Source organism: Pagrus major, chromosome 1 (assembly GCF_040436345.1).
Source record: "Pagrus major chromosome 1, Pma_NU_1.0".
Taxonomy (NCBI): domain Eukaryota; kingdom Metazoa; phylum Chordata; class Actinopteri; order Spariformes; family Sparidae; genus Pagrus; species Pagrus major.
In genome coordinates this window covers 22,943,597-22,957,099 of record NC_133215.1, presented here as the reverse complement: position 1 = coordinate 22,957,099, position 13,503 = coordinate 22,943,597, and the positions used below count along the sequence as shown (strand labels likewise).

Here is a 13,503-nt window from a genome sequence, read left to right as displayed (position 1 = left end):
GCAAATGAGCTGTGTCAGTTTTACAAGCAAAAGCGAGTACTTCAGTCAAACATGCACACCACAAACTTGTTTAATGAAACAGATTTGTAGAATACATTATACACTATTGGAAGACTGAAGCCTGAAGTTGAGCAAACAACTTCTACATGCAGTGTATCGAACCATGATGTAGCTGCATGAATGTGTGAAGAACAGTACATTTTGTCACTGCCAGTGACAAAAAGTTATGAGCTCTTAGGTTTAAAGTTGAGCATACCACAAGCTTAGGATATTTCATATGAGTACAGACCTGCACGGTGGTTAGACCTGCTGTTTTAATAAACCAAAAATAACAGTGTCTGTCCATAGAATTTAACATAATCTGACCATCAGCAGTATTGGTCCCATACGTTAGCAAATTATCTTGGTATTGAGCAGTCACAGATGGTTTGTATGCTGGGTCAGCAGCAGCAGAAGGCCTGCTACATAAACCATAAAGGAGCATGGATCACTTGAACAATATAAGATTTAATAAGGTTGGTGGCCCAAATTTTGTCGTGGCTGCATTTCACTCCCTCTCTTCCTTTCTGCTTCGTCCTGCTCTCCAAATTGGCCCCCAGCAGGTGCTGCATTACTGATCTTCACTTCAGAGGCTGTGTGTGTTTGTGCATACAAGTAGTGTGCACAGAGGAAAGTTTGTGTGACTGGATGTACGTGCAATGAATGATGTGCACAGAAGTAGGGTGCTGGTGTGTGTGTGCACGCACATGTGCCTCAAGTAAAGGATGCTGAATAGACACCACTGTTACATGGCCTCAGGCTTCACAGTCCCTCGGCAAGGACCATGCTGGGCAGAAAACTCTTAGATATTCTCTTTAGCTGCTACTAGACAAACTCAAGTGTCCTTGTTGATGTTTGTTATTGTGCTGGGCTTTGCACAAGTTAAGGCTTCCTGCAGTCAGTACAGCTCCAGCTGAACCCTACAGGTACACACATGTTCATGGCAAAAGGGGAGGGCGGATATTTTCATGAATTATTGAATTTCTTAGGGTTTCAGTCATTTAGTATAGTGACGTGAGTTACTGACCAAATACTCTATACAGTGATTTCTGCTGGAATATATTTAAAAAAAAATATCACTTACAGCTGTTTTAATTTCATGCCATTGATTTTAATCTTTAAACTCGACATTATTATTTTGAATATAAACTATTCGAAGTGCTTCATCACCTCCACCAGCGAGGTTATGTTTTCATTCATGACCATCTGTTGGCTGGTTGGTTTGTCAGCAGGATTACACAAAAACTACTGAACTGATTTCCTCTGAACTTGGATGGAGGATTGGTGTCGACCCAGAATAGACCCCATTAATTAACTGTTGGTGCAGATCCAGATAAAGACACGGGTTCAGGAATTTTTTTTCTCACTTTCTTTAATATTGGGAAATTGGGCGTTTTTCACATTATCATTAATTTCTTAGGGAATAATGCATGGATCTGGTTTTAACAATAAGGCATATTGAGGTGGCTGGTAGCTATGTGTGTGTACAATTTGATGTGGATCCAAATAAAAATCAGGATCTAGCGGATATAAATATGTTCAATTTTAAATTTGATATTGGATTAGGCTTGATTGAATTAAAGGAGACTGTTGGGCTTTGCCGGAGGTATGCACTCTACTGAGTGCTAGTCTAGTTTGTTTTATTTATGCTTTGCCTTTTGTTTACACCTTTTAAAGACCGTCAAATACAGCAGGTATTAAGGGATCCAATTTTATTGGGACATTTTTACCAAGAGACCTGTGTGACTGAAGCTGGTCCTGTGAATTTAACACACATAAAAAACGAATTACAGAAATGACAGATAAACTGCTGCCTCTTAAACTTGGACAAGTGGTTGATCTGCAGTCTGTATCTACTGACTAGACAAAATGTGAACAAATGTTATTCAAAGCTGCACAACATATAGAAAGCAAGCATGTGTGGAGCTTCATTTTTTTTTCGTATTTTTTCTCCTGTTTGTCCTATCCCTCACTGTTTTGTCTTCTTTTTTTCCCTCATGTCTCCTCTCTCATGTCTCCCCTACAGTGAGGAGGATGGTGAACAGGAGGACAAAGCCATCTGGTACTATAGCACCAAGGTAAATTTCGACTCATCATTTTCTCTTACTGGGGTCATGTATGCTCTTCACACAATAGAATTATATGATTTAAAAGACTCATTTTAATTTCTTACTTATTAAAGTAAAGGTCACAACCCTAGTCTGTCTTTTTAATGAACAAAATACATCCAAACATTCCCTGTTTTTTGGCAGCACGACTGTCATATCACTGAGTTAATCTTGTCTTGCACTTATTGAACTCCTTTAACTTTCCAGGTCCAGCTAGCTGAGCTCATAGATTGTTTGGATAAGGAGTACTGGGAGGCCGACCTGTATGCAGCGCTTGAAGAGATAAGGGACGAGGTGCACGCGCATATGGACATCACCGAGGACTTAACCAACAAGGCCCGTGGCAGCAACAAGTGTTACCTCACTGTCGCTAATGGTAAAGAGCTCCTTATTCTTTCTCTCATTAATAAAATAATAATAAAATTTTCAGCGATTCTGAGAAGCTTCCTGTTGTCAAATTTAATCACGGCTAACAGGGGAAAAAAGATCTCTTTAAGCCCAAAGTCATTTTTTCTTCCCTTTCTCTTTCTATCTCTCTCTGCCTGCTTTCTCTCAAATACTCATGAATGCCACCCAGTCATAGATGGTTGGGACATAGGAATCAACCCAGCCATTATGTAACCTTACTCTGGTCCCACTTTGGCTAGTATCCAGCACTTCCCTTCAGTCCCTCATCCTGTCGTTTCTGTCTGTAGGGTGTCCACCAAATTCATGCCTATGTTTTTTGTTTGATTTATTGGTTTAAAAATCACTTACCTGTGAGCACATCATGTTAAGGACATTCAGTCTGACGTGCAGTGGAAGTTTCTAACATTTCAACTTTGGAGAGCAACTGTTATGCAAAGATAAATAATAATAAGTTGAATTGAATAAGTTGATTCTTGCTTATAAAAGACTTCAACCTTTTTTGTTTTTTACCCCAGGGAGTAGATAACCCAAGCATATAAAAATATACACAACTTGAAAGAATAAATACAGTCTTTGTCAAACATTTTCGAAATGGCACTATACCACACCAGCTAGCTCAGTAACATCTCAAACATGTAAAAAATATGTGTGACTGACACTTAAAACCAGAGATACACAAGTGATTAATTGGTCTGTAAAGTGCCCAGCAGATAAGTGCTTGAAAAAAACACTTAATGCCCAGAAAGTGCAGCTCCTCATGGTTCCTGTTAGTATATTTGGCAGCTGTTTTCACAACTAATCCATGATATTACATTAAAGTCCAGAAACATTTAAAATGATATCATGTGAACTAGAGCCCAACGACTACTTCATTTTTTGGGCAAGTGCCCAAATGTTTTCATATCAACTCATAAGGGACAACATATGCAGAGATCCTGATGATATCGCCCAATAATACTGGCTACCGATATATTGGTCAGGCTCTAATGTGAACTAACAAAAGTGACATTGTGTAGAAAGAGAGAGGCATTTAAAATTACTGTTATGCTTAAGCTTAGTTTTTATATTCAGTGTCTTTATCACGTTCACAGATAAAATGTGGGATTTTTCATCCAACTTGGTCACAAGTGTAAACCTTCCTTCATCCAGTGTTATTTAAGTTGTACAAGTGTTGTACCCAGTTAGGATATAGTGAATGTGTCAGCCCTGCCTCTTCATTTGCAATGAAATGCATTGTTAGTGAATCAAAGATGAGAAACAAAACATAGAAGAATTTAACAAACATGCTGTTTTTTTCTGATTTGAGTGTCAATATAAGAGAAGCCTAAACATTTGCATACAGTAATCGTGTTTCTGCTTGATGCAAGAGTTCCTAATTGGGCATAACATACACAAACAATGAGTATTGAATAAAAACGACTTTACCACAGAATCTTCCACTAAAGCTGTAGTACCACACAGACTCACACAATATTGTCTGCTTCAATGATACACAGAAGTCAGTTAGCATTTTCGTTTGTTCCTCTTCCCTTCTATTAAATTCACAACGGTGTGTTTTATCAGAAGTTAAGGGTTTTTAGAGAGCCCCCTTTTCTCCTTCCTTTTCCTGGTTTCATGCACTAGAACCTAACTTTATTGTGGAGATTTACACAGGTTAGGATTAGGGGATGCAAATCATGTAATGTAAATCCTGTAAACAATCTGGCATCATTTGTGAAGTCTAAGGAAGGAGGTCCTCTGGAAGGTTATTCTGTGTCTTCTCTTAGTTTGCGGTTTAAAGTTCAGGCGTATCATAACATGGCCTCCAAAACACACCCTTTTTGTCTCTTCTTTCAGTGTTTTGGTTATATCTTTAAGAGCTGAACCAAAGTTATCGTTATTACACACCCAACACTTGACATCTTATCTTGCATTGAACTTTTGTCTGATGCTCTTCTAGCTTTTAATGTGCATTTTGTGATTTATTGAGCACTGTTAAATAACACCTTTCCATTAAGCTTTATAAAGTGTGTTCTCAGTATCATCTGAAACTTTCCCCTCTTAGACACACAATACTTTGACATTTTAGAGGAGTTATTTGTCGGCTTTCCCCTGTTTTTGTGTTTTTGATCACGATTAATTGGCTCAGCCTCTTATATCTTTTGTTTCACAACTTTCGTCCTTTATCTTCCTCTCTCATCCAGAGGACATCCTGGAGCGGTTGCGGGCTAAGAAGGAGGAGGAGCTGGAGGAGGTGAAAAGACGTGTGGCCGAGGAGGCCCAGAAAGCGCGGCTGGAAAAGGAGAAGAAGGAGCAGGAGGTGGAGGTGGAGAAGGAAGCCGAGGAGGCCAAGTTGAAGGATGATGGGCAGCAGGATGGCAGGGTCAAAGCTCTTACAAAGGAGGAAGAGGAGACAAAAGAAGAAGTCACAGGAGAGAAAAAGGATGGCGTCAAAACAGGAGGTGATCATGATGTTTATATTTTAAGTATTAAGAAAGCACAGCAAAATCTGTGTCCCAAAGTAGTAATAATGGTAGCATAAAAGCATTGTGAGGTCTGACCTGAAAAACAGTTTCTCTCAGACTCAGTGCCTCCTCTCTATTCTGTTTTTGAGCCTGGAAAAAAGGACATCATCACAATGGTGTAATTAGTTATTGATTTAAGAATCAATTCCTCTGTTGTTTGGCTCTTAGACCAATTAGAAATGCTGTGCTCTTTTTCAAGACTCAAGTTTGGCACTCACAAAGCACATATGTTAATTAATGTTGGTGTCTTGCTGAATATATTATCCAGTGCAACAAAGAGGCCCTTATACACAATAATAAGACATTTATTGCATGGGCAGGAGAACAAAACGCTAATGTCTTTGGTAAGTGGCATCTAATTACTCTTGAGAGCATAATAAATATAAATGTCTAAATGTGGTCTCATACAAGCCTGATTTAAAAAAAAAAGAAAACTGCAATACATTTTTAAAGGTAATATATGTAGTTTTGCCAATAATGTCTACATTTTTTATTTTTCAATTAATGATGATTTTATGATCGGACCATATTTGTCAGCCCATCACTGCCTCTGCATCGTCTTCAAGTTATTAATGCATTATAAACTAAAAGCCACATATTTACAACACTGCTGCTGTCCATCTGTAGTTGTCGAAGTTCCACCCACTGGCCGAGAAGGCAGTAGTGGCAGTAGCATCTCAGACGGACCTATACTTCCAGCAACCTCCGCTCCAACGCAAACCCTCCCTGCCGCTGTGAGCTATAGCCTGGCCACTGAGGCCCCATGGCCCCCGGCCTCCACCGTACAGGCTGTGATAGAGGGATGTTCCCATATGGAGGTCTCTGGCAACACCAAAGGTATACAAGGACGTCTCAGGGTGAAGTTGACCTCATTAAGCGCTTTTAGGGGATATGCTTTACGGCCACAGTTAGAGCTGGGTAACATCACTGATTTAGCAAATCAATTTTTATGCCTTTCCTGTAAACCCTTACAGGAAAGACATATATTGAAAGTATTGTATGTATTGATATCGGATCATTCGAATGAAGATCGATTTGATTTTTTTTTTTTTTTTCTTTTAAACCCAGCCCTAGCTGCAGCCTGCATCTTCACAGGACTGTATGATGAATCTCATACCCCTAACATCACCAATGGCTTGGTTGCTGGGCCATATACAACCAATGCCTTATAGTTTCACCTGACCATTTCCCAGCCAACTTCTTTGCATGTGGCTCTCACTCCATCTGCTGGCTTTTGTGTTCGTTATTCCAATTTTCGTTTCTTCAGCCAGGGAATACTTCCAGCTGTTGCATCGATTGATTTGCAATCAGACAGCCTTGTCACTGCAATCAGCATGACTGCAACTGAGCCTTAGTCAACTGGGGACAGCGTTCACTTTGCCTGGTGCAAGAATTGTTATCAGATGTTTTTCTTCTGCTGCTTGCTTGTAATTGGAACCTCTGCTTTGACGGCTTCCTGTTTAGGCACCACCTTTGGTGAAAATAGTTCAGTGATGATCTGCACATATTCATCCTTAATAATCACAGAGCTTCACTGTTCATCGTTGTGATCAGTGTTATAGTGTGCGCACATGCCTTGTTGGAACCTTGCTTTGCCTGGACTGGTCACCCATTGCTTTCAAGTGACCCATCCCTCCATTCAAACTAGTTATTTTGTGCATGCATTACACATGAATTATCAGTAGAGGGAGCCACAGCCTTAACTATATGAGAACTATCACAAGAAAGTTTCTGCCTTCATGATGATTGGCCTTCTACGTGTGCTGATATTGATTGGTCATTGTTGACAGCTTTGATGCTACAATTTGTCTTGTTTTTTTTCCCGCTCAGTAATTCTAGTCCTCGCTAACACCTGTACTTCTCTGGAACACCTAAATGAACCATGAAAGATGCCTCAGATAATGGCTGATGACAACAAAAAGCAACACAACTGAAACAAATTTGTTTATGAAATGTTCAATACTTGCGATTTTCTGTCTGTGTTGCAGAAACCCCATCATCAGATTCTATCTCCATCAGTGGAGATGGCGTCCCCAGCCTGAGCCAGCCCTCCCAGATCAGCGAGGAGAACAGTAACAGCAGTATGGGAGCTGGGGTCCCTCCCAGAGGTCCTGAACCTCCAGACCTGCTTGACAAGTCCTCCCAGTCATCCCTGGCCAGCTTTGATGACACAGGTCTGACAAAACAATAGTAATAGATTTATTTATGTGAGAAAAGCAGTATGAGCATATTACCACTATTACTTTTGTAACCACTGTCAAGAGGGTGCCACTGTTAATGTTCGTTGCACATCATCATGCTCAGATTGAGTTTACAACTTACTGTGTATGACTTGATTTCTTCTGTCTTTGACTGAACCTGGTGCTGGGTTTCCAGGAGACATTAAAGACTCAGCCAATGGTGAGACGGCAGGTCTCAGTAGTAAGAAGTCTGCAGCGACTCGCATGGTGACCCGGCTGAGGAACCCAGACAGCAAGCTTAGCCAGCTGAAGAACCAGCAGGTGGCTGCTGCTGTCCACGAAGCCAACAAGGGCTTCAAAGAGGGCAAGGAGGTGAGAAGAAAAGTGAATGTGTCATGTCTACATTAAGTTTAGGAACCCAAAGAACCGTTTAGTTCCTTAAAAAAGTAGTTTCTCGGACAAAAAGTTTTAGGTACTTGGGGTGGAAATTAAGCTTGGAGATTAAAGGGACAATCTTGAGGCTACTCAGCGTTATTTTGTGCTAGCTTGTTGCCCAGTAACACATAATTTAGTAGTGGGACTTTTAGGGTGATGAGCAAGAGCGAGATAACCCGAGCTCATTTCAAGACTGCAGTGTCAGTGTCTGTAATGATGCTTATTTTACTCAGAGCAGCTGGTTATTTATCATGTTATAGATTGGATTATAAACTTCGTTGTCATAAGACGGTCTTTTAATAAATCTAAATGACTCATATCTAATATTTTACATATTTTACCCTACCTCTACAGGTACTAGTAGTAAATGCACAAGGTGACGTCACCCGTGTCAGCACACGCAACAGCAAGGACGTGGTGATGAAGGGGACACTCTGCCAATACTTCAGGCTTGGCCAGGAGGGGAAGTACCGTGTCTATCATAACCAGTACAGCTCCAACACTGTGGCCCTCAACAAGCACCAGCACAGAGAGGCAAGGAGCATGACGGCTTGTTTTTACCATTTGAATATTCATAAATATTCTATTGTGTTTGCAAGGGTTTCTCCCATCATTATAAATACATAAAAGTCAGAGATGATAAGGAGTTGACAATGAAAACTGACTAAAACCAGCGTAATTTGTCTTTTCATTAGGACCACGACAAGAGGCGGCATCTCTCCCACAAGTTCTGCATGACACCAGCAGGAGAGTTTAAGTGGAATGGGTCTATTCATGGCTCTAAGGTTCTGACCATCTCCACACTGAGACTCACCATTATCCAGCTGGAGAACAATGTCCCTGCACCGTTCATGCACCCTAACTGGGCCTCACACAGGTACACCTCAGAGTCAGTGAGACATGTGGTATGGCAATGATGTATTACAATTAAATCAGCTTGTGTAGAAAAGAAAGAAAGCTCAGACTTGACCATGACCAGACTGTAAACTTAAAACTACATGTAGCCCAAAAGTGAAGCGTCCAGAGTGAAGAGGGACATTTAAAAGTGTTTCATGTTTCTTTGCTTGTTTTGTAGGACCAACTGGATCAAAGCAGTTCAGATGTGCAGTAAGGCCAGAGAGTTTGCGCTGGCTCTGGCCATCCTGGAGTGTGCCATCAAACCGGTGGCTCTGCTGCCTGTCTGGAAGGACTCACTGGGCCACACCAGGTATGCATGATATGATTTCTTAAACATACATAAACAAAATAACAAAAATTCAGTTTGAATGCAAAACATTCAAATACTTCACAAAAGTTAAAAACTCGATCAAGCATTCAGTGCATGTACACAGGGATGTGTGGTCAGTTTAGCAGGCAGACGCGATCATAACCAGATCAGATCAAAGGGCCCACCCTCGCTGTGAGGCATAATATTTAGACTGCAGCACTACCAGCACCACCCACCTCTGCCTGTACTACTGCTTCAACACCACAACGCCCCTTTTAAAGACGTGATTGTTCGAGATTCTACAAGGATAGGACCTGAATGTGTGTTTATGTATCTATAGCATTGACAAGTGTGTGTGTGTGTGCTTGTGAGAGAGAGGATGTTTCATGGAACTGTTTCAAGAGCAGCTGTCATCTTCTCATCTTTAATCAGGCTTTTATCATACTTTTACATCACGCAAGAAACATTCCAATTGTTCATTTAAACCTAATAAGAATAAAAAAATATTATTCAATAAACTAAAATTGCTGAGTTGTTGAATGGTTATAATGAATTCATCTCATACTGCAGGGTTTTTAAAAGAAACCAATCACTGTTTTCTCTGCAGCACACTAGCCAAAAAACCCAATTACACAATCTACGAGCAGCAGGCTGTACTGTATCACAATTTAAAAAGAAACATGTTTTCAGGTTAAACCGCATGACGTCCATGGAGCGTGAAGAGAAAGAGAAAGTAAAGAAGAGGGAGAAGAAGCTGGAGGATGAGGAGACGATGCAGCAGGCCACGTGGGTCAAGTACACCTTTCCAATTAAACACCAGGTAGGTCCTTTCAATTGATTGTTTCAAACCTGGCACAATGTCAATTTAATACATTATAATTTAGGCATTTCTTGCCATTAATGTTCACAGGGAAAAGCCTTGTGCACACATGCGTACATACTAAGCATATCAGATTGAGGCTGGACCACCGTCACATGAAGATCGTTTGGTCACAAGCATTGCAGGTTACACACTGGTGGTAATAGTATTTCAGTGTAGTCTACTGACTGGAAAACTGATTCATTGCTGTGGGAAACACTGGTGTGTATGTTGTGCGTAAGTGCGTGAGTGACCATCAAAGCCTCTTTGATGCAGCAAGTTGAGCTCTGCTGTGAGTCATTTCCCTCAGCAATTAGTGATCAGTGTGTGAAAAACTTTCGAAACTTCTAATCTCTATTTATACCTGCGCCCTTTTTCCTGTCTGTTCATTTTTCTCCATTTAAACCTTTCACCTCTTGATGTTTCTTCATCCTTATTTCCCTCATTCCTGCTACATTTTCTTGTCTTATGTGAAGGTGTGGAAGCAGAAAGGAGAGGAATATCGTGTTACGGGCTACGGGGGCTGGAGTTGGATCAGTAAGACGTATGTGCAGCGGTTTGTCCCCCGGCTTCCTGGCAACACCAACGCCAACTACCGCAAAGAACTGGAAGGTCTGGAATGGGAAATTTTGGGTCCTAAAATGTGGTTTTAGTTATTTGGAATTTGGTTTTCTCTAATATAAAGTCTCTTTGACTCTGAGAGTGAATTAGTTCAGTTTGTCATTGTGTGTTGTAGGTTGGTCATCCCTTTGATTCGTCTGTGGATGTCATTTAGTAATGTGCGATAAACTAAAGAGCTGTTACAACTGTACTCAAATTCCAAACTTTTCAACGATTTTTTTGTTTGTTTTTTTGTCTAAATAATGAGTGAGTTGATTAACGAGTTATGGCAATCATTAGTAACTTCAGGTGATTGTTCTCAACCTAATCTGAAAATTATACTCTTGCTGTCATTTTGTTTTCCAAAGATGCTAAACTTGGCAAGAAATGTACCCTGCTGGACTTGAGTCGGCGGCCTAGTGTAGCTGAACCAGAAGCTCAGGGAGACGCTGTCATAAGCAGTGAAGCAAAAGATCAAGACTCTTCCAGTCTCTCCAAGCCTGAAACAGATCGTCTGATGTCTGTCGAAGATTTGGAGTCAAATGAGAAGATGGAAGAGGAAACGAAAGAAGGAGCTGATGAAAAAGAAAAGTCTGAGGAGTTGTCACCTGATGCATCACCTGTAAAGATGGAGTTGGACCCCACAGATGCGCGATCAGATGAAGAGCAAAGTATGACAGAGTGCGACTTAAGAGTCTTATAGCATTGTATTCAACTGCATGTAGAGCATGAGTTATGCTTCATTTTAAACTTGTTATAAAACACATTTATGTTAATATTTCCAAGCTTTTTCAACTTTGACAGAAATCTTAAGGACGATGTGATGAAGTGTCTTGTTTCTTTATCAATGCAGATTCTGAATTATTTTTTTCTCCAGGGTCCAGTGTTCAGGAGGAAAAGGTTTCTGTGAAGGAAGAGCCTCCAGAGGGCCCAACACGACCCTTCAACTACGATGTAGTGGATGTCAGCAAGGGCTTCCTGACCCGCATTGCCTACAAGAAGAAGGTCAAGTCCTCCAAGTTGGACAGCCTGCTGGACAGACGACAGAAGCAGCACATTATTGAAGAGAGGCAGAGGCAGCGAGTGTCTGCCTCCAGCACTCAGATTCCTGCACCAGTTTCATCCACGTCAACTACGGCACTGAGCACTCCAGTCCGGCCACGGTCACCGCTCAAGCCCCATACTCTCGCTCGCACGCAGCTCGCACTGGGCGAAGCATTGAAAGTGGAGGAGAAATCTTCCACAACACAAACTCCAGGGTCAGGAGAAGGTGGAGGGCAAGAGGATGAAGGGGGGAGTCAGGCTGAACTCTCTAAAACTAAGGATGAAATTGTTGCTCCTCCTCTTCCTTCTCCTACTCCTGACTCCAAACACAAAGACAGTTGCAGTACAGGTACAGGTGAAGATTCAGGAGCACCACAGAACCAAATCACCTCCTTGCCCCAGGAACTGGGGGCAGATTTAGTGGGAAGGACTACGGGGCCAAAAGAATCTAATTCAGACAATTCAGGGCAAGAGGGTGTCAAACTGCCTGATGTGCAAGAAACAGCAGCAGGGGGGATTCATAGCTCTTTAGAGCACCAAACAGTCAGCGTACCATCAGATGTTACCAAGGCTGCACATGTTGAAAATACTTCATCGGAGGAACCGAACTTGAAACCGGACTCTTTAAGGACAAGTGTTCTTGACCAAAAAAATAGTCAAAACACATCTCCTTCTAAACTCACTCAGCAAAACCCAGAAATTTTAAGCTCATCCCATTTGGGTACAGAGGAAAATGGCATGGGGCCTGTGGAGAACCAAGAAAATATGCAAGCTAGAACTGAAGGTGATAGCACTCCCGAGCCTGTTTCTCCTCTCGCTCAGGTAAATGGTAATGATGGCTCGGGGAGTGAAAGCATGTTGAGTAACTCTGTAATAAATAGCTCAAATAACGGAGTGCTTACCAACAGTCCGCAGCCTAGAGTGAACAGCATTGGTAAAGTTGAGGAACAAGGGCTGGTGGTCTCGTTAAAGGATGGCATGCAGCAAAAGCCTTTAGTGAACGGAGATTTGGCTCCTGTGAATGATAGTACAGAGGATGGGGCCAAGGAAACAAGCCTTGCTTCTAAGGTAGAGAGCAAATCGACGATATCAGAGCAGGACTACAAACCTCCGCTGAAGATATCGAGGCTGGAGAACAACATAGACGCACTTGGAGCTAATGCTCATAGCACTCTACAGCACAACAGCACATCACCATCTCCGTCCACGGAGACCAAAGCCAGTCCTGTTATCAAGATCATCCGAATGGCACCGTCTCCTATCCCTTCAGCTGAGGAGTCCAGTCTGAGCGATGACTTCGCAGAGGAGAGTAGTCACAGTGGGACAACAGATCCGCTCAAGACCGTCATCACCCAGATAACCACCACCTCCACAACTTCCACAACGGTAGTCTCCACAGAGATGAGGATGGCACCATCAAAGGCATCTGGAGAGCCCGTGGTGGCAACAACAGAAAGCAGCGCAGTGTCCACACTTACTACAATGACCAAAACAACTGTGACCAAAATCTGTTCCCCAGGGCTTGACGGACAGTCAGAGGACAGTCAGAGTGAAACAGTGACACAGGAACAGAAGACGGCTTTGGCTTCTATCAGTAAGTCAACGACGGACACCAGCGGTGAAACCTCAGTGTCATCTGTTACTGTGAGGCAAGAGGACTTTTCATTAACAAAGGGCCGCGTCCGCCTCCTCAAGTTCTCCCGCACCAAGAAGACGCGCTCAGACACTGCCCTTCCTTCTTACCGCAAGTTTGTCACCAAGAGCAACCGCAAGAGTATTTTCGTACTGCCACACGACGACTTGAAGGTGCTGGGGAGGCGAGGCGGTTTCCGTGAGGTGCCCATATTTAGCTACAACGCCAAGCCAGCGTCGGATATCTGGCCATATCCATCCCCCAGGCCCACGTTTGGCATCACTTGGAGGTAAGCTCTCTGTTTTTTATTTTCTTACACAGCTTTTTCAGGGTTTTTTTTTTTTTGTCCCCCTTCTTCTCACTGTACAAATGATTATGCATCGTATTCCCTGACAAGGTCGCTGGCAAAGTAAGATTTAATTGATCTCCATGGTGATAGTCATCCTTTGCATTTTAACCAACTGGGCTGTTTCCAACATTCTGTGG

At 42.1% G+C, this 13,503-nt stretch overlaps 1 protein-coding gene across 2 annotated transcripts in view; it reads left to right on the top strand.

Annotated features, from left to right (window-relative positions):
• LOC140999749 (nucleosome-remodeling factor subunit BPTF-like) overlaps nt 1–13,503 on the top strand; it is a 44,039-nt gene that overhangs the window by 5,095 nt on the left and 25,441 nt on the right. Inside the window, exons 3-15 of one of the 2 annotated variants that reach the window (XM_073470274.1) lie at nt 2,066–2,117; nt 2,355–2,523; nt 4,739–4,996; nt 5,687–5,896; nt 7,048–7,233; nt 7,436–7,611; nt 8,029–8,208; nt 8,370–8,551; nt 8,750–8,881; nt 9,572–9,701; nt 10,217–10,352; nt 10,709–11,011; nt 11,218–13,306. In XM_073470274.1, coding sequence (XP_073326375.1) covers nt 2,066–2,117; nt 2,355–2,523; nt 4,739–4,996; nt 5,687–5,896; nt 7,048–7,233; nt 7,436–7,611; nt 8,029–8,208; nt 8,370–8,551; nt 8,750–8,881; nt 9,572–9,701; nt 10,217–10,352; nt 10,709–11,011; nt 11,218–13,306 — 4,203 coding nt within the window. The remainder of the gene's footprint in view (nt 1–2,065; nt 2,118–2,354; nt 2,524–4,738; nt 4,997–5,686; nt 5,897–7,047; nt 7,234–7,435; nt 7,612–8,028; nt 8,209–8,369; nt 8,552–8,749; nt 8,882–9,571; nt 9,702–10,216; nt 10,353–10,708; nt 11,012–11,217; nt 13,307–13,503) is intronic. The other variant, XM_073470282.1, reaches the window with a different exon arrangement.